The 26,405-nt window shown below is 40.9% G+C and overlaps 1 protein-coding gene across 1 annotated transcript in view; it reads left to right on the top strand.

Annotated features, from left to right (window-relative positions):
* Window positions 1-26,405, top strand: part of LOC100768060 (ankyrin repeat domain-containing protein 36A) — a 236,859-nt gene that overhangs the window by 178,343 nt on the left and 32,111 nt on the right. Inside the window, exons 16-19 of the mRNA XM_035452430.1 lie at window positions 7,666-8,724; window positions 10,641-10,734; window positions 12,390-12,463; window positions 18,056-18,216. Coding sequence (XP_035308321.1) covers window positions 7,666-8,724; window positions 10,641-10,734; window positions 12,390-12,463; window positions 18,056-18,216 — 1,388 coding nt within the window. The remainder of the gene's footprint in view (window positions 1-7,665; window positions 8,725-10,640; window positions 10,735-12,389; window positions 12,464-18,055; window positions 18,217-26,405) is intronic.

Below are 26,405 nucleotides of genomic sequence, written 5' to 3'. Positions count from 1 at the left end.
AGAAATATTGAGATGTAGTTGAGATGGATAGATATTCTTCAAACCTTTCAAAGACCTACAGAATATATGACATTTAAATGGTTTAGGGTTTTTCATGGCAGTGAGACACAACTGCTCCTGGCACACCAATTATGTCAGAAAGGAAGATTGGCATCGAAGAAACTCGTTATGGAGTTTGCTTTCAACATGGCAAGATTAGCCATTTGAGCAAGAAACTGCTCTTGCCTGGACTGTTTGTTACTGTATAAACTGGACATGCAGGACCCACAGGAAAGTGACTGCTGAACTTGCAAAACAAGACAGTCCTGAAGGATTCCTACTTCATGGAGGAGTCTGCCAAATACACTGTGGCTTGTAGGTTGAAGATGGATGCCCCAAATGTTACAGAGGAACTTTGGGTGATTGTCCAGGCAGTGATATATCTCTGTCAGATCTATAGTTTGTATATTATCCTTCTGTGGTCTTTGATGGAGTTGAAGACTGTTATGGTTATAGTTTTCTTTAGTTATTATAAAAGATAAGCTACATATAAGACCTTGGACTCTCCCAGCACTCGGGAGGCAGAGGCAGGCAGATCTCTGTAAGTTCAAGGCCAGCCTGGTCTACGAGAGCTAGTTCCAGGACAGCCTCCAGAGCCACAGAGAAACACTGTCTCGAAAAAGCCAAAAAAAAAAAAAAAAAAAAAAAAAAAAAAAAAAAACCTTGGACTCACAAAGATAGGATAGATGATAGAATATGTTCTTTAAGTCTTGCTAAAGGCTAATGAACTAAATATCCTAACTATAGTTCTTACTTGATAACTGTTTTGTTATATATTTTACTATATTAATGTTAAAATCCTTCTTTTTATTTAGACAGAAAAGAGGAGATGATGGGAGAGGTCCTTCTGTGTATATCTTTGTCTTATTAGTTGATAAATAAAGTACTGTTGGCCAATAGGGAAGCAAGTTAGGCGGGACTAGGAGTCCAGGAGGATTCTGGGAAATGTAGTAAAGAGAAGTCTTGTGATCCATGGAGGAAGTGACATAGGAGGCAGATTCAGAATATAAGCAGGGACAAGCAGAAAATTGCTCTCTTCCTCCTCCTGTCTTCTCTGTGGAGTTGCCATGTAATCCCTGGGAAGACAGGACACATACAGCCGGCATCCTCAATAAGATAAGTTCTTATAAAATATATAGATAAATAGTTATGGTTGATAATTAAGACTGAGCTAGCAAATAAGAAATCCTAGTCATTTGGCCAGCAGCATTGTACCTAATATAAGTCTCTGTGTGTTACTTTGGGCACCCATGTGGTGGTGGGACTCAGGCAGCTTGGTTGAAAGATTTATCATTACAGCTGATCTCCAAAATATACAAAGAACTCAAGAAACTCGAATTCAAGCTACCAAATAAATGATCCATTTAAAAAATGGATCTAAACAGACAATTCTCAACAGAACAATCTCAAATGGTAGAAAGACACTTAAAGAAATGCTCAGCATCCTTAGTCATTAGGGAAATTCAAATCAAAACTTCCACCTTACTCGAATCAGAATGGCTAAGATTAAAAACATCAGTAACAGCTTATGCTGGAGAGGATGTGGAGAAAGGGAAACGCTCCTCCATTGCTGGTGGAAGTGCGAACTTTTACAGCCACTGTAGAAATCAGTATGACGATTTCTCAGAAAATTAGGAATCAACCTATCTCAAGACCCTGCAATACCTCTCTTGGGCATATACCCAAAGGAGGCACATTCACACCACAAGGACATTTGCTCAACTATGTTCATAGCAACATTATTCATAATAGCCAGATCTTGGAAACAGCCTAGATGCCCATCAACTGAAGAATGAATAAAGAAAATGTGGTATATTTACACAACAGAGTACTACTCAATGGTAAGAGACAATGACATCCTAAATTTGCAGACAAATTGACAGAACTAGAAAAAAAAAACCATTCTGAGTGAGGTAATCCAAAACTAGAAAGACAAATATCATATGTACTCACTCATAAGTGGATACCAGACATAAAGCAAAAGATACCCAGCCTGCAATCCACAACCCCAGAGAAGCTAGAACCCTCTTCCAGAAACAGATGAAAGCAGATGCAGAAATCCACAACTAACCAATGGGTCAAGCTCCTGGAGTACAATCAAAGTGAGGGAGGAGCGATAATATGAACAAAGGAGTCAAGATCATGATGGGGAAACCCACAGATTTAGCTGACCCAAGATAGTAAGAGATCACTGACTCAGGTCTGACAAATGGGGAACCAGCATAAGACCAAACTAGACTCCCTTAATATAGGTGACAATGGTGTGACTGGGACAATATATGAGGCCACTGGCAGTGGGTCCAAGATCTAACACTAATGCACAAATTGACCTAGTGGAGCCCATTCTATATGGAGAGGTACCTTGCCCAGCCTAGACACAGGGGTGTGGGGGGTGGAGAGGTGCCTTGTTCCTGCCTCAATGAGATGATGGGACAGACTTAGTGGACTTCCTAAGGGAGGCCTTACCCTCTCTGAGGAGCAGATGAGAGGTGGTGGGGAGGGGAGTTGGAGGAGTGGAAGGGAAGGGAGGGAGAACTAGGATTGGAATGTAAAAAATAAATTAATAAAAAATGAGAGAAAAAAGAAAAAGAGTAGTTTAAAAAGAAAGAACATTTTAAAATGTAGATGTTGCATTTTTGTGCGAAGTTCAAATTTGTCTTCTCATGATAATGTCACCATGTTATAGAAATACATGTGGGCACATCCAGTGACTCACTTAACAGTTGTGCTATGTTCTAAGAGTCAGTACCTGTCATCAACGAATGAAAAGCAAGCTGAGAAATAGAATCTAAAAACTCTCTCTGGAAAACACTTGTCAGCATTTTCAAGTAACCTTTCTACTAAAATCACTTGGTAGCACTCTCCAAAAGCTTGCCTAGCATTAATATTTATTGCTTCCCCTCCCCCTTTTAATTGTGTGTTAGAGCTCAGATCCAAGTGTACGTAATTAGTACTCCAACCCATGGCCACCACACCTCAATATTGACAGTCAAATATTAATAGAGAACTTCTTTCAACTTTGAGACTCAGGGATCCTCAGGATTATATTCTTTCGGCGCCCCAAAAGAATCCATGTGTAAAGATTTAGCAACTGTGGATGTCACAGCTGAGTGTGAAACTGAGTAGTGTAGTGTGTCCCTGTTGGGTCCAAGTTTCTGATATTTGAACAGTGTCTGGAAAGTATTTGGAGGCTTATAAATCTAATATTTGAATAGTGGCAAACATGATTTTATCAGCTTTCTGTCTAAGTTTTAACTTCCATGGCATCTGAAAAAGGTAAGAAGTAAGAATGATATGTCTGCTGTCGGTACAGAATTAGGAAAACCACGGTGGTGATTCTAAAGTAAGGTTTTATCTGTCTAACATCACAGTGATGCTTTAAAACACATAAAGTGGCAGGTAAGACTCACCAACAGATTAAAAGACATGGAAGAGAGAATCTCAGGCACTGATGACCAGATAAAAGAACTGGGTACCTCATTTAAAGAAAATGTTTAATCTAAAAACATCCAGACATGGAACATATAGGAAATCGAAGACACTATAAAAAAACCAAATCTGAGAATAACAAGGATAGTAGAGGGAGAAGAAATCCAGGGCAATGACACAGAATATATTCTCCATTAAATCATAGAAGATGTCCCTAACCTAAAGAATGGGGTACCTATCAGCATACAAGAAACATAAAGAACAGCAAATAAGCAGGACCAGGAAAGAAAATCACCTATGACATATAATAATAAGAACACTAAATGTACAAAACAAAGAAAGGGGGAAAAAGAAACCACATATAAAGACAGGCCCATTTTAGTAGCACCTGACTTTTCAGTGGAGCCGTGGAATAACAGAAGGGCCTGGACCAATGTTTTACAAACTTAGAGATGTCAGTCCAGAATACTATTCCCAGCAAATCTATCAGTCACAATCGACAGAGAAAGAAAAACATTCCATGATAAAAACCACAGTAGTTTCTATCAATCCAGTCCTACAGAAGGCACTAGAAAGAAAATATCAGTCTGAAAGGTTAATAACACTAAAGAAAACACAAGGAATAAATAATCCTAGCCCTTGTGGCTTGCAAAGTCTCCATTGAGAAGTTAGGTTCTATTATAATGATGATACTTACATCCTCATCAAAGGAAAAATCCACCAAGAAGATATTGCAATTATAAATATTTATGCTCTAAATACAAGGATATCCAAGTTCATAAAAAACAAAACAAAACAAAACACTATTATATCTAAAGTCACATGTTCTGGTTGGTAACTTCAATATCTCACTCTCATCAATAGACAGGTCATCTAGACAAAAACTGAACAGAAAAATGTTGCAACAAATGACATCATAAACCAAATGAACCTAACTGATACTTATAGAACATTTTACCCAAACACCAAAAAATATACCTTTTCTCAGCAGCTCATATAACTTTCTCAAAAAGTGACCACATACTGGGACACAAATCAAGTCTCAACAGATAGAAGAAAATTGAAATAACACCCTGATTCCTATCTAACTACCATGGATCAAAGCTTGATATCAACAACCGAAACAGCATAAAGTATACAAACTCATAGAAACTGAACAACTTTAGAAATGTGTATCTTTGAATTACTCTAGCCAAGCAAATGAAAGACTTGTACAATAAAAACTTTAAGACACTGAAGAAAAAGACATTAAGACATCAGAAGATGGGATCATTAGAATTAATATAATGAAAATGGACAATCTACCAAAAACAAGCTAAGATTCAATGCAATTCCCATCAAAATTCCAACATAATTCTTCACAGAAATTGAAGAAATAATCTTCAACTTAATATGGAAACACACACACAAACAGGATAGCTAAAATACTCTGCATAATAAAAGAATTGTTGAAGAAATCACCATCTCAGATTTAAAGTTGTACTGTAGATCTATAGTAATAAAAACAACATGGTATAATAGGCCTAAAAACAGACACACTTATCAATGGAATCAGAACAAAGAACCAGATATAATAAGTCCACACACCTTCAGACACCTGACTTTTGATTAAAAGAAAAAGCCAGAAACATACACTGGAGAAAAGACAGCATCTTCAACAAATGGTGTGCATCAAAGTGGACAGCTCCTGGTAGAAGAAGAATGCAAATAGATCCACATTCATCACCTTTGAAAAGCTGGGTTGAGCACCTCAATATAAGGGCAGATACACTGAATCTGACAGGAAAGAATGTGAGGGATAGACTTGAACTCATCGGCATGGAACAGGACACCACAGCACAGACACAAAGACCAACAATAAGTGGAACTTCATGAAAATGAAATGCAAAGGGCACCATTCAAAGAAGAGACAAGCTAGTAAAAAAAAAAAAAAAAAAAAAAAGGCCCGTCTCTCTGCAGGCTTCCTTTGCCATCTGCATTTGTTAAGTGAGCTTCTTTCTGAAGAGCTTTCAAATCTCTGATTTTCTTTTGCTGTTGCTTTCATTTCATTGAGATAACTAGAGCTAGATGTATATATTTTTCAAATCACAGTAATAATTGTCATAATTCATTGACATGTGACTACATTTTATAGAGATCACATGAATGTTAGGATTAGTCAAGGAGACAGATGAATAATTACCTTGAGATTCTGAAGAATTTATTTTCTTAATGTTACCATTATTTTTAAATAAGCATCAAGTGATGTTACAGGCTGAAAGGGAACCAGGTGGCTGGTGTGTGCTTGTAATCCCACCACACAGGGCTGAGGCGGTCAGTCTAGGATACATACGTAGTGAGACTTCATGCCTTCTAAGAATTATTTCCTCACATTTCTCATGTAGAATTAACAAGGTGGTGTGTGCTCACTCCCTCAGTGCTGGTGATTGGTTCCCAGTGCTTCAGATGGATGATTAGTTCAATTCTGCTACTCTGTAAGAGTCATTTTAATAAAACTGTTATGAGCTATACATACACATATATATACATATATATGGTGTAGAAATGCAGGTGTGGAAGCTACAGCGAACACTATGGGCTGTGAGTAATATCTACAATTCTACAATCTGAAGAATGACTCCAGGTTACCTGATGTCCCATATAATTCTTTGGCATATTTTAATTTGGCATATTTTAATGTATGAAATCCTAATGAGATTCAGAAAGTAAGATCAGACTGTCAGTTTTAGTTATTTTCTGTCTTTGGTTGTTTTGCCTTCTTATATGTGTACCATATGCATGCAGTGCCTTGGAGGCCAGAAGAGGGCGTTGGATTCCCTGGAACTGGGGTTACTTTGGTAGTAAGTCAAGATGAGGATGCTGGGAATTGAACCCCAGTCCTATGAAGAGCAGCCAATACTCTTAACCACTGAGCCATCTCTCCAGCCTTCCATAGTTTGCCAGCAGTAGGACAATCACCTCCAAGGTCATTTTCTTCACATAACTAAAGAAAGAAGAACCTGGCATGTTTTGGGGCTAGTGAAATGGCTCAGAGAGTAACTAAAAGTGCTTGCCACTTTAGTGACAATCTGAGGTCAACCTCCAGCATCCACAGGGTGGCACATGTGTCCCATGCACAGAGAAGGACCTGGCATGTTTTAGATACCTGATACATCAGTGTTCTCTGGCTTCTGTTCTTGTTAAGGTTGCCATACTTCTTGAAGCTGTATCTCAACTGGGAAAGCTTAGGAAGCCATCACATCCACAGGCTATTCAAACATCATATCAAAATTGTCTTCTTCTAATGTTAATTTGTTTCTGCACACACTGTGTCACCATTTTGGAAGTAAACATCTTAGCTCTCCTACTATTCAATTACAGATTTTCAGAGACTAAATAAATGGCAGTGAACCGTTGTAGTAGGTTCACTTATCCCTAGCATAGGAATGGACTTTGGGAGCCTATCCCACATAGAGGGATACTGCCTGAGCCTAGACACACGGGATAGGCCTAGGCCCTATCCCAAAGGATATGACAGACTCGGGAGACCCCCTATGGAAGGCCTCGCCCTCCCTGGGGAGCAGAAAGGGTTATGGGATAAGTAGGGTGTTAGTTGAGAGGGGGCAGGGAAGGAGGGGAGGGAGGGGGAACTGGAATTGACATGTAAAACAATCTTGTTTCTAATTTAAAAAAAAAATTAAGAAAAAAATAAATGTCAGTGAACATCGGAGCTCAATATTTAAGGAATAGTGAAATAAAACCTTTTTATGTGAGAATGTTCTTGTAATATTTAAAATTGCCTAACACATACCAAGTGAGGATTAGTCTAAATAGTAGTATTAAGTAGTTAAGTCTCCTGGGTCATGTTCTCTATTGGGAGGACTAAGGTAAATGAGGGATTTTTACATTTATTTATGTATTGTATGTGTGGGAGCATGCACATATCTCAGCACCCTGTGAGGATTAGAGAACAACTTGGGGGAGTTGGTTGTCTCTTTCCACCAGGTGGATTCTAGGAGTTGACCTCAGACTGTCAGTCTTTGGTGGCAAGCACTTTTATTTACTCTCTGAACCATCTCACCAGTTCTAAACTAGTTTTATTTGTTAATTTTGCTTGTGTGATTTTTGTGTAACTGAATATATATTATGAAAAGCCAAATGGTACACGTTAAGTCTTTTTTTTTTAAATATTTTTGCTCATGCCCTATGATTTCCAAGGACAAGGATAAGTTAGAGAAACATCCCTTGGCACAGAGAGCATCCCATCGTCAAGTCAAGCAGACAAGCTCTCTACCTTTACAACTCCAAGAGCAAGCACAGGAGCCAGAGATGAACATGTCTTCTGATGGAGAAGATACATCCAGGCATTCAAGATCTGCCAAGGGTCCAGGGCTCAGGGGAGCATTGATAGAAGGAGACAAACTAGAGGGTAAAGATGCTCTACAACTTGCCATAAACAAGCTAAACCAGAAGGTTGGTGAGATTTGTGAACCTGTCAAAAGTAATGTTTACCACGAGAAAGAGGGATCAAATGATGTCTGTACAGGAAAACCACCCCTCAAGTCGGCCTCCCCTAAACCGGCCCATGATCCGCTTGACTGTGAGGACAGAGATGGAGCTGCAGCACTGGTGTGTGAGGCACTGCAGACCTTTCCCGGACAGAAGGAAGGTGGCCTTGGAAACGTCTTTCCATCTCCCTCATCCTCTCAAGTCATGGAAAACTGTGTCCAGTCAATTACTAAATTTCCCTTAATGAAGAATAAATTAGACTGTGAAAATAACAAGTTTGAAATAGAAGAATCCATTCCTAGATGCAAGGAGAAATTTAAAAATATAGAAAGTAGAAAGATAAGAGGTAAATGCCCAGAAGTATGTATGAGTGAAAAGCAAGAAGCCTGTGAGTTCAGGAGCAAGTTGCAAAAAACTATGAAACCAAAACGCATGGACTGGCAGTTAGATATCAGACACATGCCAAAGTCCAGTGAATCCAAAGGGCTTTCAGACTCCAAAGAAAGGAATCACGTGAGTGAATTAAAAAGTTGGGATGATTCTACCCTTCGAGACACTTACAAGAAAAGTAAAGACACAGGGAAGTCACTCCACAGCAACTGCGAAACTCCGGTGCACACCGCTGGAACCATCAGTGCCATGCTGGCTGGTGGCCGGACAGCAAGCGCTTTTTCAGATGAAGATTTTCAGGACAGGCTGTATGATAATGAGTTCCACATATTGGAGGAAGAGATCCTGGCCTGGGAGAAAGTCCACCTTGAAAATGAGGTAGTTGCTCTTTTGCTGACACAAGTTTCATTCCGATTTTCTGTTAATGAAAACTGTTCATGGGGCTGGAGAGATGGCTCAGGGGTTAAGAGCACTGACTGTTCTTCCAGAGGTTCTGAGTTCAATTCCCAGCAACCACATGGTGGCTCACAACCATCTTTGATGTGATCTGGTGCCCTCTTCTGGCACGCACTGTATACATGATAAATAAAATAAATAAATAAATAAATAAATCTTTAAAAAAAGAAAGAAAGAAAACTGTTCACTAGTAAAAATCAGGTTATGTATGCATGATATTTCATAGCCATGTAGATGGCTCTATTTCTTAAGTAATGGAACATAATGCCATGACATCAGCTACTTCAACCACCTTGAATATCATTTGAGATACTAGAAGCACCTGGTATTTTGTAAACATTTAATAACTGATGGGTTTTGTTGTTGTTTGGTTTGGTTTGGTTTTTGGTTTTACAAGACAGGCTTTTTCTGTGTATCTCTGGCTGTCCTGGAACTCACTTTGTAGAGCAGGCTGGCCTCAAACTCACAGAGATCTGATTGCCTCTGCCTTCCCAGTACTGGGATTAAGGGCATGTGCCACCATGCTCTATATAAGTAATTGTTCTTTATTTAAGATTTTATTTATTTATTTATTTATTTTTATTATGTATACAACATTCTGCCTCCACGTATGCTTGCAGGCCAGAAGAGGGCACCAGATCTCATTACGGATGGTTTTGAGCCACCATGTGGTTGCTGGGAATTGAACTCAGGACCTCTGGAAGAGCAACCAGTGCTCTTAACCTCTGAACCATCTCTCCAGCCCTAAGTAATTGTTCTTAACATTCCTTTTTCTCTAGACTTCAAATACTCTGTGGTCTTTATGTAATGGAGAAAAAAAATCCCATGGCAGGTCTAGTATTTGCATGGTGGTTTTTTTTTTTTTTTAAGTGTGTATTTTGCCTACACATGTGTCTAACTAGAGTTACGGAGGTTGTGAGCTACCATGTAGGTGCTGGGAATTGAACCTGGGTTCTCTGGAAGACTGGCCCAGAGCTCTTCACCACTGTACCATCTCTCCAGCCCCTCTCAGAGGTTTTACACATGAATGGTTTTCTTACTAATTTCACATTTTAGTCAACCATGTCCCATCAGTAATTTTTCCACTGTATATCTAGATGAAGGTTCTACCACCTGTGCCTATGTTCACCAAGATGTAGTCTACTTCCTCTCATCATGGCAAGTATGGAGCTTTACTACCAAAGCAAAGCAGGCTCATGAGAAGCAGTTGGGTGTTTTCTGGGTATGGTTGCACAGGCTAGTAACCCCAGCACTTGGTAGGGGTAAGGCCAGAGTACAATGTGATGAGGCCACGAAACACTAAACATTGTGTTTGAAGTCAGCCTGAGCTACATAAAAAGATACTCTGACATAGAATGTTTGTCTGCCCTCATCTATATTAAGGGCAGTATACATATAATTTTTATATAGACATTTAATTTCATTGCCAACAAAGATCAGAGGCAGGGATCCTAAGTGTGGCTCTTTGTTGAGATGTGCAGGCCTTCCAGTTTTGGTTCTGATGGCCATGGACCCCATGATCAATATGCAATGCTTGGTTACCATATGAAGAAAAAGTATTGACTTGATCTAGAAACTGTACAAAAGATGCTTCATAGAGATGTTCTGGAACTCAGCATACACCTAATTTTAAAACATCGGCTTTTGAAATAGGAACTTCATCAAGAAGTTATTAACTTGTATTGTCTTTGGATCTGGTTAATTTTGGTGTGTGATATTTTTCATCTCCAATGTTTTTTTTTAATAACTAAGGAAAAAATAAGCAGGAAAACTTCAGATACCTTTGTATGTAATGATTGAATCCTTGCAGACTAATTATGAATATTAATTTTTTTCAGAGTGTCTCTGAGAATCTGCCAAACAAATGTGAGGAAATTGCATCTAATGCCATAGATCCAAAGGGGAAATACATAGAAAACAAACACACAGGAGGTAAGAGTGGCTTGTCCTGGAAGTCACGGGAAATAGTATTCACCCACTGAGTGACAGAAATGTGACCTACAGAAGAAGAAATGTATCAACCAAATGCATAGAAATGAAAGGAGAAGAAAGTGGGAATGGGGTGTGGGTCACTCCAGGACAACCAAAAGCACCTCTAAAATACTCGTTACTAGTTTCACGTCAAGATATTCTGAGAGAAGTTAGGACTTAGAAATGAGAGGGAGGATGGAGGGAAGGAAAGGCCAATAGGGCAGGTGTGGGTGCAGGGCAGGAGGCTTTACTGTCCAGTGAAGGGAGGATTAGAACCCTTCTTCACAAAGACAAATACCAGTGCTGGGAAACACAGGAAGAACAGCCTGGGAGACAGCCTCCAGTCTCAAATAGAACCAAGTCCTCTCACTCCTGTCTTCCCCACCGTTGAGATTCTCCCAGAAACCTAAGGTGCCAGGTCACACACAGTTGTGTTAAATTTTTAATCACAAATTAATTTAAATGTGTGTGGTCAGCTACATTGGTATACAGTTTAATGTTTTGGAAAATGTTATTTCACATTATTTCAGTGGCTTGGAAGAAGAAAAAGTAGGATTTGTCATAAAGACATAGGCCTTTAAAAATCTTACCACACAGTTTAAAATTCCTTTGGCAATCTTAATGTGAGTTGTCTGATAAGGGCAAATTGAGGCTGGAGTCCAAAATGGAATGGTGAAGACTTTGGAAGCAGGCTGTTGTAAAACAAGGTTTCCAATCTCGGAGTCACCAGGCTGAACCGTGCAAGCACACATATGCTGACCAGCTGTATCGTCCATCAGCTTAAGCTCTTCTCCAATACCCAGTCTATATAATGTCTATGATCTAATAAAGCTTACCTGAAGATCAGACGAACAAAGCAAACAGCCACAAGAGAGTTCTCACCTCCACCAAAGCTCAGACCGAAGGGCGATCATCTCCTCTGATTGCATCTCCAGAACGCACTGTTCCTCAGGCTGCCTAGACCGCAGTGCTCTCCACCAAAAACCAGACTGCTCTCTCTCTCAGTCTGCACTGAGCTCCTTATAGTCTCTCTAGTGCCAGGATTAAAGGCATGAGCTCTGTTTCTCTTTTAGACTGATTCATTCTCATGTAGCCCAGCATGGCCCTGAACTCAGAGATCCATCTGCCTCTGTCTCCTGAGTCCTGGGATCAAAGGTGTGGTTGTGAATTTGTTTCCAGTTCTGTTTTAAAGTTTTGCTTCTGAGGATCTTGATTACAAAGCCAAGCCTTTGGGTTTGTAGGATCTTTCCAACATGGGTGACGAGAAGCTACTCTCACCAACCACTGTCTGAAACGCTGTTGTCTGGGATACTCAGTTTTTCCCATTGAGAAGACTTCATCAAGGTGTGTGTGTGTGTGTGTGTGTGTGTGTGTGTGTGTGTGTGTGTGTATGTATGTATCTGTGTGTGTGAGCGTGTGTGTGTGTGTGTGTGTGGAGTAGCTTGCTTATAATATTTTCTAATAAAGGAGCCACCTTCGTTTTAAGCTTGATTTAAATTTTTAATTTGAAATTGAAAATAGCCATTATTCTTTTAGAAGTATGTTTTTCTCATCTATTTTTAAGTGCTGCTTTTCTAAGTGAGTAGTTTTTTAAGAGAAATGTATATGTGTTACAGCAGAATCGGACTCTGAGGTGACAATGCAATCAGAACAAAAGAGTCTTGATGACAGTGAAAATACCCAACTGCAAGTATGTATGATTTTAATATAAATTCTCATTTGTGTTTTCTTTGAGTTAATAATGTGCCATACTTCAAATAGTAACTTCTTAATAACCTTTTCAAAAGCAATTTTTGTTTGTTTGTTTTTGTTTTTCAAGACAGAGTTTCATTATGTATCCCTGACTGTCCTGGAACTCGCTCTGCCGACCAGGCTGGCCTCAAACTCACAGAGATCCTCCTGCCTCTGCCTTCCAAGTGCTGGGATTAAAGGCGTGTGCCACCACCACCTGGCTCAGAAGCAATTTTTACTTCATATTTGCCATTTAATTTTTAAACATTTTAACAAGTTATAAAACAGTGTACTCTTAAAGTTGTTGCTTGTGAGCAGACATTTTTCTGAGTATTTCCCTGCTTCCATGTGCAACTTCCTCTGAGGATAGGGAGAGGTCAGCTAGCACCATAGACCTGTGTAGCTGAACTTCCACTCGCCTAGCAGTGATGGCCACTGTCAGAAATCATGCCCTGTAGCTTAAATTTACTGTATCATAGCTGCAAAGACTACTGGGAAATTCAAAGAATTAATAGTGTCTCTTGGTCAATAATTGTTCCCAGCATGTGTATTGAAGTAAATAGTAGGCGTAAAGACGGCCCGCGCCTGCTGGGAGCCACCCAGCTGTCGGCAGAGAGTCCCTGTCTGTGGTGTTCCACTTCCCTGTCATAAACGGATGCGTGCCACGAAGCTTTTTAGTATAAATCTGTTCTTGGAACATTTCCCTCATGTTCACAATGCATACTGCCCTTCACTCCACCCTTCTCCCATCTCTCTACCACCCCTATCCACCCCTATCCACCCCCATTCCCAAAAAACTCTCTCTCACATTCATGTCTATTCATGTTGATTTGTGACCCACTGAGTTTTACAAGGGCTGTCTGCATGACCATGTTTCCAGAGCCATCTGTGATTCCTGGTGGGCTCAGCTGTGAGCGCACAACTGATGACCATGATTTCCCTTCTCCCAATAGTTAGCAGTGAAAGGAGGGCTCCCTGAGCCCCTCACCCCCACGACTGACTATTGACAGGCCAGGCCTGTGTAAACCCAGGGCAGGTGGCCACAGCTACGGCAAGTTAATGATTGCATTGCTTGTGTTGAGTCTAGGATGACAGTTCATAGCCGTCACCCTATCTTTCAGTCTTACATTCTTTCCGTCCCTTCTTTCACAGTGTCCCCTGAACCCTGAGTGGGTGCTGTGAATGCCTTGTTTAAGGCTGAGCACCCAAGGGTCACTTATTCTCAGCATCTTGGGAAACCATGAGCCTTTGCATTAAGCACTGCTCACGGTGAGAACAGGCTCCTCTGACTGGGCTGAGAGTGGCTTTGTCCTCGGGTAGCATAGATATTTAGAATGTGGTTGACGCTGTGTAACGCACTGTCTTCTGTGGATGTTGGAGTATATTAAACCTTAATACTCCGAGCCCATATAGATTACAACAGTGTGTTGCCATGTGATTTAAATTACAACTTAGCAATTAGTTTTTGTGTGATTGGTGTTAGTGCTCTGGCTGTCAGTAATGTAAAGCTTTGGGTTTGTCTTTTAATAGTTTCAATCTCAGTTATTTGTCAAACAATGATCTGAAGCTCACAGGCATGGCTCACTTTTTGAGGTCCAGTGAGGTCAAATATTTTTATATAAGGTTTATATTAAAAATAAAAGATTCATCTTTGGTAAATTAACACACAGAGCATTAATTAATAATTAATTTAACTCATAATTGTTTTGCCCAAACAATAGTGATTAACATAACTTTTCCAGTTCATGTTTGTTAAGTAAATTATTTTTCTTTTTTTTTAATTACTTTTTTAAAAAAAAAAAAAAGTACTGCCCAATGATTTCTGACATCTAAACATATGTTCAGAAATTTAAATGTAAATATATATTTATTTCCATTTTTCTCATCTATATCCTGTGGTCCTGAAGGATAAAGTTCTCTCAAAGACATGCCCCCAAACACAAAACACATCTGCAGATCCAGCCAGGCCAGTGCCCCCTCAGTCTCAGAAGGAAAGCAAACAAATCCACCTTCCACCTTTGCATCTGGAGAAAATGTCTGAAGACCGTGAAATAAACAAGAAATGTGATAGAGAGTGTGCACCACTACACTCAGAGGTTTCTTCAGTGAAAGCCTTTGAGAAAGCGTCTCTCACTGGAGACCTAACAGGGAATAATCGGGAGCCAGACAAACGCTGCTGTGAGTTACAGTGCACAGCTGGCCATGTGTTTGAAAACATGTGCTGTGATGAAGAACCACTTCCAGGTAGCCATAGAGGATGAACTCAGTTCAAGGTAATCATCTGTAACCTCGGCAAATAGCCTGCATGATGTGAGGGTAAAGGTGTGTGTGGAGTGCGTGTCTGAAGTCAGTCGCGTGGACTTTCCCAAACTAAGCAAAGGCACACTGAACGTGCCCTCCATCTACTCCATGCTCTTGGTTGGAGCGTACACTTGCCAGCCGTCCTCTGCGTTTGCTGAGTAATGAAGCAAACACTGAACAAACACACTTTGCACACAAACAAGGAGATCCTTGTGGTTCAGAAGATACGCATATAAAGTCCCTGGAAGGGTTAGAACTGAAATGTCAAGAAGAAACATGCTTGATACTGGCATGCTAAAAGTAAGAACTGGAAATTAGATATTGGATAGAACCCAAACCTAGTAAGCCAAAAGGTCAGTCATGGCTTACATACCTCAAAGAAATGAATCCTGTGGCTGAAATGACACAAAATACAGGGGCTGGAGAGATGACTCAGCAGTTAAGAGCACTGGCTGCTCTTTTAAAGGATGCAGATTTGATTCCAGGCACCCACATAGCAGCTCACAACCATCTGTAACTGAAGTTCCTGAGGATCTGACGCCTTCTTCTGGCCTGCTTGGGTGCCAGGCGAGCGGTGCACAGACACAAATGCAAGCAATAGATATACCTGATAGCTATGCGCATAACACAGTAATCTTAATCACAGTGTTTCTGCAACTAAAGACAATGGTAAGATCATATAAATAACTCAGGGATTACCCTACTGCTGCAGTGACAAGTGGATCTCTTGTGAGTTCAAGGCCAGCTAAAGAAAGAAAATTTTCACTTTCAAAAAGATGCTGCTATTCTTGTTTTCAAAAATTGATTCCACTGACTTTTGCTGATGAAAAACTTCCATGCAGGCTGGCATGGTGGTCTATGCCTTTTATCCCAGCACATGGGAGACGGGTAGACAATCTCTGTGAGTATGAGGCCGGCCTGTTCTACATATCAAGTTCTAGGACAATCCAGGGCTACATAGAGAGGCTGTGTCCCAAACAAAACAAACAAAAGCTTCCCTAAACAGTGGGATTATCCATGTATGAAACTGTGTCTATGTAGAGATGCTTTCTACTGTCCAAATAAAAGTTAAGGAAAATATTTTCAGAATGATTTTTCACTAATCAAATCCAATCTTTCATCCTAATAGCATACAACCTAGAAAATCAATTTATCCCATGTCATAAATAAAATAAACATAGAGGAGTATGGTATTGTTGGCTTTTGATAAGTGTACTTGCAATGGTTTAAGGATAAGTTAAGTGGACAAGTGGACCAAGGAGGCAGGTTTAGCTGTCAGTTGGAACTAAGTAATAAATGAGAAGAAATAAAAATGTCTCTAAGTTCAACAAACTCAAACCAACACAGTCGTTGACCTTTGATGTGTGCAAACTAGACATTTTCTGTTCAGACCATTGGAAACTGTAATTTCCACATTACTACTTGGTAATACTCTGGGAGCAGGAATATACACTTACAGTTTCACATGAATCAAAAATCTGTCTTGATTAAAGCATCCCATACATTATGTCCTTTAGTAAATCTGGTTTCAGAACATATGATTTTTATATCATGTAAGAATATACATCATCAGCCAAAAAATATATTTGATACAGATTAAAACACTGAGGTCTAAGATGCATTGAATTGTAAAGATTCATAAAAATCTAGAGATGTATTGAAAAAGAACAAATATAGATGAAACATTTCCCCTCCTAGGAAAATATTAAAATATTTTGCAAATTTGCAGCATCCTTGCACAGCTCCCAGGATTGACTTGACTGGGTCGGGGAGGGGAATGAAGAAGAGACAGACATAGGGAAAGCTAGGATCAGTGGACTGGGTCTTAGTAGAGAGGATGAAGCACTAAGATGCCTAGTGTGTTTGGGCTGAACAGCTGAACAAGGAGGCAGGATTACTGCGTAGAGCTGAGGTGGGCGTGTTACATTCAGATAATCAAGGAGGCAGGGATACTGTGCCAGGGTGGACCGAGGAGGCAGGTCTAGCTATCTCAGCAGGAGTAGTCTCCAGGCCATCAGAGCGGGGGAAAGCTATGAAGAACATTTTGTGTACACACTATCAACATTCATATCAGATTCCTTGGGAAGGTTTTGCCATCCTGAGCCTAACCCAGGGAAGCTTTGTCACCTCCATGAGCTGAGGCACTGAAGTCCTGGACATGGTGTGCCAGTGTCTACCTTTCCCCAGTGTCAACAACACAGATTCACTCAGGATTTCATTCACACAGGGCTTCCCTTTAACTCAGCTGATTAACAGAGTTGTTGGGTCACTTATCTGACCAAGCATCGTGGGATTGCATTGTGACTTGTGGCCTTGTGAAATGCCACATAATGGCCTCTAAAAGCAGCTAAAATAGGAATAACTTGGGCATGTTCTACTTGTGAAATATCACAGTTGGTGCCTGTCCCATTTGGGAGGCACCTCCTTGCCAGAGTTTGAACCAATCAGCTCAGCAGCCTCACCTGCTTGCTGCTCAGCACAGGACTGGTCACTTCCGTGTCAGTGGGCACCTCCACTTGTTTTGATACTCCAGTAGCCAGTTGATTTAAAGAAAATAAAAAGTTGTCAGTGTTAACAGAGAGAGAATGGCTGTGCAGAGTGGAGTCACTCATTTCTGTTCCTAATATCCATGATGGCACATTCTCGGAATCTTACTGCCCATGTTCCCATGTGCAATCCTGGCAGTAAATACTGAAGGTGATGTGTTTTCTCCTGTCCTTTACAGTTCAAACAGGCAGTGAAAATGCTAGATGACAAAGAGTAAATGCAAAAAGGCACAGAATTAAGAATGCACATTTTTGAAGTTTTATAGAACTCTGTTTTTTTTAGATAAAACAGAAATAAAATAAACCAGAATTTACAAAAAAATATTCAATAGTCTATAATGCTAAAATTAAACAATGTAAAAATCTTTTTAAAAGATGTATCTATTTTTATTAATATTTGCATACATATATGTATGTGTACGTGTGTGTGCACTGACCTCTGAGGACAGAAGAGAGCATTGGATCCCCTGGGACTAGAGTTACAGACTTTGTGAGCTGCCTTGTAAGTGGGTGCTGGGAACTGAACCAAAGACCTCAACAAGAGCAGCAAATGTGCTTAAACCCTGTGCCATCTCGCCAGCCCTACAGAAATCTTTTTATCCACTAAACATATGCAGTGAAAAATAAGAGACAAGTGATGAAAACAATAAAAGTTAGTTTTTCTGAACAGTAACATTTATCCTTGCCTCAAACTTACTTCAAAGGTTGAAGAAATGAGCAAGAAGTGGCCGAGTCTGGAATTGGAAGTCTCAGAGAACCTGTGTCTTATGGCCACTGACTATAATGCCAGTGGCTTGACTGTCAAAAGGAAAGGAGGAAGGACCAAGAAGCTGTTCCCTGCTGAGGAGAAAGACAAGCTTGCTAAGTAAGACTGTAGGAATATTTCAAGATCAATCATTCTGACCTAAAATGAATCCTGGTTTGGGCTAGCATGCATGTTTAACAAATTTTACACTTCTGCTAGGACTACTGTTCAGGTTCTGCAAGGTTGTCAGAAGTACATAAGTAATGTGATACTATTTATCCAATTAACTTGATAAGTATTTTTTAAATAGTAAACATCGACCAATGTAAGGTGATGACCATTCTAGCACAACTGTTGTTTAGTGACACGGTTGAGTAGAGTAATTGAGTAGTGTGTATCAACAATTTCTTTGGTTCCATCCTTTGAAGATAAAAATCTTCGTTTCTATCCTTGGGTCCTTCTGAGACCGGAAAATATTGCTTGGAAACACATAAAACCTATATGTTAAGGACATTTATTACATATTATATACAACACAAATAGGTGAATACATGCTCATTACATAACATGAGCACAAAGGATATGTTTATATACATATTTATGTATTTAGATATCCATAAATATGTATGGGTACTTATACCAGAATTTTTAGTTCTTTCTGCTTTTTCCTGCACATGCTTCTTCTCCAACCAGTTCACCCATGGTGACTATCTCTTCGAATTGTCCAAGCATCTGCCTTGTCCATTTCTTCGTGGTGTCCATGGCTGCTTCCCCTGTTCTCAGGCCCCAAGTTCGGGCGCCATTTTGTCGTGACCCAGAATGTTTCAGCCTTAATCCATGAGGTTTGGCCTGAGTGGGGGTGTGTGGACCTGGAAACTCCTAGTAACCCAGTGGCGATAAAGACCAAACACAGGCATCTTGTCATCTTTAGAGAGCTCTCAGTTCCATGTTGTAGAACTCTTTATTAGCCATCTTTTTGGTGTTTCTTAACCATCCTGCCAATACCACGAGGGAACCATTTCTCTCTTTGTTCTCCTCTCTCCTCTGGTTGCTCACCCCTAACTCCTCTCCTCCCTAGTTACTCACACCCCTCGCACCTCAGCCCAGGAGCAGGCCTATTCAGATGCTTAGGCCCACAGAGATGCAAATAGGAGGCATATTACCCTGAGGCCATGGTAAACAATAGTAGCCTTACTGGCATTAGCAATACAATAGTGGGCTGGAGCTTTCCGGTGTTCCATGTTTGCAGGAGCTGGAGGCTGGGCCCCAAAATATTCCATAACAGAATTATTTGGTACCCCACATTAGGGATACACACAGACTTTCTTCCGAGTCTGAGTACTGCTGAGGGATTGCAGGCATATGTATGTCAGCATGTCACTGTATCAGGTAGAAACTACCTGATAAAGCTGGATAAAGTATGTTTAGTTTTTTAACTGGGACTAGAAAACATGGTGGGAAATGTGCCTCTACTGCTGCAGTGTGGACTCTGCTCTGAATGACAAGCCAGTGGGTGTGGCTCTGTCCCTAACTATGTAGGGGAATAGGGGAGTGACCCAGGGACTGAGTTCTACCTAATGGATTTGGTGCCCTGATTTGGCTTCCTGGCATAGCAAAACAAGCAACCATCAAATTCAAAAACCAAAGAACAGCTTCCATGTGCCATGGTTGCTGACTAGCTGTTGGTTAATTTGCTGACATGTATATTTAAGTGAAACTCAAGGTACAGCCAAAGCAGTGAATCCTGTTTCTAAAAGTACTTACAGGCATGCTGTAACCCCTTTGTGTTGTGTTGTGTTGTGTTGTGTTGTACTGTTTTGAAACAGGGTTTCTCAGTGTATCCCTGGCTGTCTGTCTTAGAACTCATTCTGTAGACCAGGCCAGCCTCAGACTCACAGAGATTGGCCTGCTTCTGCCTCCAAGTGCTGGAAATAAAGGCATGCACCACCATGCCCGGTTATAATCCATTTTAAAGAAAATTTATTTCAATGTTTATCATGGATATTATAACACAATGACTCCATGCACGTTCATAAAAGTTGAATTTTGTAAATAAGTTCTGAAGGGACCAGCTCCCCATTTCAGCAGCCATAACAGCTGAACATGCATTTACCTGACCTTGTCTTGGTCACTAAGGTCAGATGCCTGCCCCTTTCAGCAGCCATAACAGCAGAACACATGCTTGTCTGACCTTGTCTTAGTCACTAAGAGGTCAGACGCCTGCCTTGTGGCAAGGAACCAATCAGAAGTTGTCTGGTGATGCTATGCTTTATGGCTCTGGGTGTGCTTTACAGACAAGTGCACAGCAATGACACGCAAAGCATAGCAACCACACTGGGAGAGCCTATGGGCCATAACAACCAGTTGGCCAATCAACACAGGGCAAGCCCTCCAAGCCTGGAGACACACCAATCCTGAGCCTAGGCTTACCCCTAGACACTCCCCTTATGCCGCCCTATAAGATCTTTATGCCGACGGTTCGAGCTGTCTTTTCTAGCCATCCGCCATGGTGGGTGGATGAAAGACCCGAGCTAACATGGGGTTAGCTTGTTAAACATCTATAATAAAGCCTCGTGCTGTTTGCATCAAGTTTTCGTCTCCCATGGTGATTAGGGTGGCAAAGGTCCTGGGCTGAGATCCTGGAAGCCTGAGCTTCCGGGGGTGTTATATTTCATTTTAAGAATTACTTGTAACTTGTTAATGGAGTCATTATTTTAGCCACCACTGCTTTTCTCTCCCAACTCCATGTGCATGCATTCTCTCTCTCTCTCTCTCTCTCTCTCTCTCTCTCTCTCTGTCTCCTCTCTCTCTGTCTGTCTCTCTCTCTCTGTCTCCTCTCTCTCTGTCTCTCTCCTCTCTCTCTCTCTCTCTCTGTCTCTCTCTCTCTCTCTCTCTCTCTCTGTCTCTCTCTCTCTCCCTCAAGTTTCCTGAGTCTCCTTAGAGCTGACTGTATGTGCATTTGTGTAGGACCATCTGCTGGAGCATGGAGGGGCAGCCTCTTAGGGGCTTTATTGTAGTTGTTTAACGAGCTAACCCCATGTTAGCTCGGGTCTTTCATCCACCCACCATGGCAGATGGCTAAAAAAGACAGCTCGAACTGTCTGCATAAAGATCTTATAGGGCAGCATAAGGGGGATTGTCTAGGGGTACGCCTAGGCTCAGGATTGGTGTGCCTCCAGGCTTGGAGGGCTTGCCCTGTGTTGATTGGCCAACTGGTTGTTATGGCCCATAGGCCCTCCCAGCGTGGTTGCTATGCTCTGTGCGTCATTGCTGTGCACTTGTCTGTAAAGCACACCCAGAGCCATAAAGCATAGCGCCACCAGCTAACTTCTGATTGGTTCCTTGCCACGAGGCAGGCATCTGACCTCCTAGTGACCAAGACAAGGTCAGGCAAGTGTTCGGCTGTTATAGCTGCCAAAATGGGGAGCTGGTCCCTTCAGTTTCCCTGCAGATGTCCACTACTTGTGACTCTTACAATCTGTCTGTCCCCTCTTCTGCAAGGATCCCTAGATGTCCCATTTAGAGCTGAGAACTCCACTGTCTTTCTGCATGCTAATCAGATGTGCATCTCTGACCATCTACTGCAAAATACTTGTCTAATGAAGCTTGGGAGATGCACTGATTAAGTGTCTTGGCCCGGCCTGTCTCAGCCCAAGCCATGGAAGCCATGAAGTTCGGCCTGAGTGGGGGAGCGTGGACTTGAAAGCTCCCAGCAAACCAACGGTGATAAAGACCAAACACAGGCATCTTGTCATCTTTATAGAGCTCTCAGTTCCATGATGCAAAACTAGAGTCTCTTGTTTATTTAGCATCTTCTTGGCTGTTTCTTAACCATGCTTCCATGGCCACGAGGAGGCCATTTCTCTCCTCCTGACCCCTCTCTGTGCTCCATGGCTCCTGATTCCCTGTCCTCCCTGTTACTCACACATCTAACCTCCCGCCCAGGTGCAGGCCTATTCAGATGCTTAGTCCTGTAGAGATGCAAACTAGGAGGCAGTCTACACTGAGGCCATGATATACAATAACAGATCTGCTCGCATTAGCAATACAATAGTGGGCCAGAGCTCCCATTACTGAAACCTGAGGCTGGACCTTAAGACATCCCATAATGGAACTATTTTGGTCCCCGACAAAACTCGGGCAGTTTAATGCTATTTCAGTTTAGTCATACTAAAGTAATACTACCAGATTCACCTGATAATGTAACAGGGTAAAATGGGGGAGGAGAGAGATAACTAACATTTAAGACCTTTGAAAGTACCATATGGAAACCTACTGCCCTAGAAGCTTCATAAAATGTATGCATATACAGACATAAAACCTTAAATGGAGTTACTCTATAATGGGGGACATTGTCCCTCACAGACACCATAGGCATTAAATAAAAATCCCAGTGCCAAGCATGCTCCATCCTCAGATATCATTGGCTATTGCCATTGCTCTTTGTTGCCCTCCAGAACTTGATGGTGAGTCCTATTGCTGAAGACACCAAATATGGAGTCATAAAACACTGAGAAATCTAGCTGTTACCCAACTGGAATATCTGTCCCTGCAGCTCTCATTCATAATACTGGAAGGTTCTGTTATTGTTTTGTTTAAAAAGAAGAAAAGAGAAATTGCTGAGACAGACATATTGACTATAAGTTTATTATAAGGCAGAATGGGGAGACTAAGAAGAGGAACAGGGTAATGGCTGACCGCCATGGCCGGTCGCCATAGAGAGACAGAGCGAGAGCATAGGTGGGAGAGTAGAGCGGGGAAACAGAGAGCGGGAACAGAGAGAGTAAACGGGCAGGGACCTATCTTTTAAAGGGGCCCTCTGCACCTGCATGCAGACTTAGTTCCCATGGAACCTTGGGCTGACCAGGGTAATGCCTGTTTCACCAGGTAACAGGGGCAGGCCAGCATAATGCCTGAACCTTTCAGGTTCTATCTGCATTACAAGGGGAGAAGAGTAATTCGCAGTCTCACTCACCTGTGAATCCTGGAGCAACAACAACTGGCCTGAAAAGATAACCCACTGGCACAATAGTAGCATGAATATTATTGGAGTAACCAGCAATTTTCTAATGGGATTTAAAGCTCTCGCCATAAGAAGGAACTTGTGGGCTAGAGAGATGGCTCAGTGCTTAAGAGCACTGACTGTTCTTCCAGAGGTCCTGAGTTCAATTCCCAGCAACCACATGGAGGCTCACAACCACTTTGAATGAAATCTGGTGCCCTCTGCTGGCCTGCAGGCAGAAGACTGTGTACATAATAAATAAATAAAATCAGAAGAAGAAGAAAGAAGAAGAAAGAAGAAGAAGAAGAAGAAGAAGAAGAAGAAGAAGAAGAAGAAGAAGAAAGAAAGAAGGAACTTGTTCCTGGTACCCTTAACTGAGTCAGCCGGCATTTTCCTTTTTTGAGAAACCTCCACATTGATTTTTCCAGAGTGACTTACTAATCTTTCACACCAACAGGGAGGGCAGGGGTGGTTCTTTTCTTTAATCTTTGGCAATGTTTGTTGTTTATTGTTTTAATGATAGCCACTCTCACATGGGTGAGATAAACACTCAATGTAGTTATGAGTTTCTTTTTAAATTTTATTTTGATGTGTGAGTGTTCTGTCTTCATGTGTGTGAGTGTAGTGTTGTGTGTGTGTGTGTACCTGGTGCCCTCAAAGATGAGTGTGTTGGGTGTCCTGGAATAGAGTTATATATGGTGATGAGCCACCATGGGTGCTAGGAACTGACCCAGGTCCTCTGCAGGAGCTGCAAGTGCTCTTAACTGCTGAACCAGCTCATTTTGATGGTTGCTGAGGATGATAAACAAATTTTATACAGTTCTTGGCCATTTACTTTTCTTTTTAGAACAATATGATCAGTTCATTTGTCCATGTGCTGGTTATACTTTTTAAATTTGATTTATTATTATTGTATATGATGTTTGTATGTATATGTACAAACACACACATGCCCTGATATAAGTAGAGGGTAGAGAACAACCTTCAGGAGTTCTCATATTCTGCATGTTGGCTCTACACTCTATTAACAATTTACTTGGTCGTGCAGAAGCTTACAATTTTCAAGCAACCCCAGTTGTAAATTCTTGTTAATATTTCATAGATATCAGAGCCTCTTCAGAAATTTCTAAGTGTTTTCCCTCTGTTGTTCTAGTTGACTCAGACATTCCAGGCCTTATTGTAAGGTGTCTGATTCCCTTGAACTACATGTTATACAGGATGACACATGACCATCTAGTTTCCTCTTCTATATGTTGAAATCCAATTGTCCAAGAACTATTTATTGAAGAAACTTCCTTTCTCCAGTGTGTACTTTGGGTACCTTTGTTAACACTCGGGGCAGTAACTAAGGGTTTTCTTCTGGGTTCTCCATTTAGTTCCATGGATTTATCTTTCTTTTTTGTTGTCTGTGATGCTTTTTTCTGTTACTGTGGCTCTATGGTATGTTTTGAAATAAAGTATTGCGATGCCTTTGGCATCACCCTTTCTGCTAGGGATTTTACTAATCCGGGGTCTTTCCTGATTCCCCGTCATTTTAAACTTTTTTATATTTCTGTGAAAAACATCTTAAAATTTGTATTGAGGTTGTAGCAAATCTATGTGTTTTTATTGTTCTTATGGTAATACAGCCCTTTTCACAACATTATTACCATTAACCAGGAATACAAGGGGTCTTTCTGTTATGGAATCAATATGCCTTTCCAAAGAGAAATCATTTCATAATTTAGAGATCAATAAAGGAAAAACAAACAAACAAACAACGCCCAAACAGAAACCCCATCAGCTTATGTGGTTCTTAGCCCCAAGTTACACTTTGAGATTAAGCATGTTTTACAGAGACAGAAATTCCAAGGTTTGGTTCTTTGGATAAATGGGAAGATTTACAAAGTAAAAATATTGCCATAGTCATCCCAAGAGACCAAGGCTATTTTCCTGGGCAGCTGTTAACCAGGGTCCTCCCTCCTGCCCAGCTGTTAACCAGGGTCCTCCCTCCTGCCCAGCAGAATCACACTGATAAGATAACTGGGAGAGCTCCTTTAGCCACTTCCATTTGTGTGACTCTATATTTCCTAAGCAAGTTTAGTGGCCCTTTTAACATCAACTTATTATTCCCAGTTTCTCCTGTATCACTTCCATCTTCTGTTGTATTGAGTTTCCTTCTTGTTGTGTCTCTTATCTCATTGAAAAGATGTGTGTCTCTTGAGGCAATTGAAATGGGATTGTTTTTCTGATTTCTTTTTCAACAGTTCACAAACACATTAGGTATAAATGCAGATAGTGGTGGTGCATGCCTTTAATCCCAGCACTCGGGAGGCAGAGAAAGGTGGCTCTCTGTGACTTCAAGACCAGCCTGGTCTACAAGAGTTAGTTCCAGGACAGCCTCCAAAGCCAAAGAGGAACCCTGTCTCAGAAAACCAAAACAATAAAATAAATAAATAAATAAATGCAGATAGTGTACAGTAAGTGGCTCCTCAATAAGCATCTGTTACATTAGTGAATGGCATTACTTGGTGCTGTTTTCAACATTTAACTAATTGTATTTTTAAAATTCTTCATTTGGATCAGTTTTGATCATCTAAATTTGCAGATATGTGAATTTTGAATTGTTCTGTCACATGATAGTCCATATTCTCTATATTAAGCCATTTTCTCACAGAAAAAAAAAATCCAACATTGTAGCCTTGATTCTTTATTCTTTGGCTGGTGTTTATGATAGTTCCAATTATGGCAAATTGTTGAATAAATTGCAAAGTTTATTTGTATCTTATTAAAATCAAAGGCCAACAAGACAGTTGAGTGGGTAAAGGTGTTTCCTAGGCAAGCTTGACAGCCAGAGTTCAGGCCTGAAGGCTGCGTAAAGGTGAAAAGTGAGATTTGCCCTTGGCCTCCACACACTCCATGGTACATGCACACGTATGCACACACACTAGTAATAATAGACAGATATATAAAATTAAATATAATGATAGTAAAATCAAGCCTGAGCTATTATGAAAATACTAAGGTCCTTGAACATCTTGAAAAACTATGAATTTGAATTCATCACTTTCACTAGTAAAGAACAGCTCTGCAGTTTAGGCACAGTGATTGCTACCAGGGTATCTGGCTTCACTTGTACAGGTCTGGGGGAAGAGTGGCGTTCAAGTTCAGCCGGTCGGCTTTCCGAGTGCACTCACACAGTGGCTTGTCCTTCTCTTACCACCAAGCTTCCTTTACAGATTATCTAGTGCATTATCCCACAGATTGTGAGGGAAAGAACAGCGTGCACCAATTGCATGGTAGATTGTGAAGAAGGTTGTCTCTGGGT

This window comes from Cricetulus griseus (genome assembly GCF_003668045.3).
Source record: "Cricetulus griseus strain 17A/GY chromosome 1 unlocalized genomic scaffold, alternate assembly CriGri-PICRH-1.0 chr1_1, whole genome shotgun sequence".
Lineage (NCBI taxonomy): Eukaryota > Metazoa > Chordata > Mammalia > Rodentia > Cricetidae > Cricetulus > Cricetulus griseus.
Note: the sequence above shows the minus strand (reverse complement) of the source record. Positions and strands in the feature narration are given on the sequence as shown.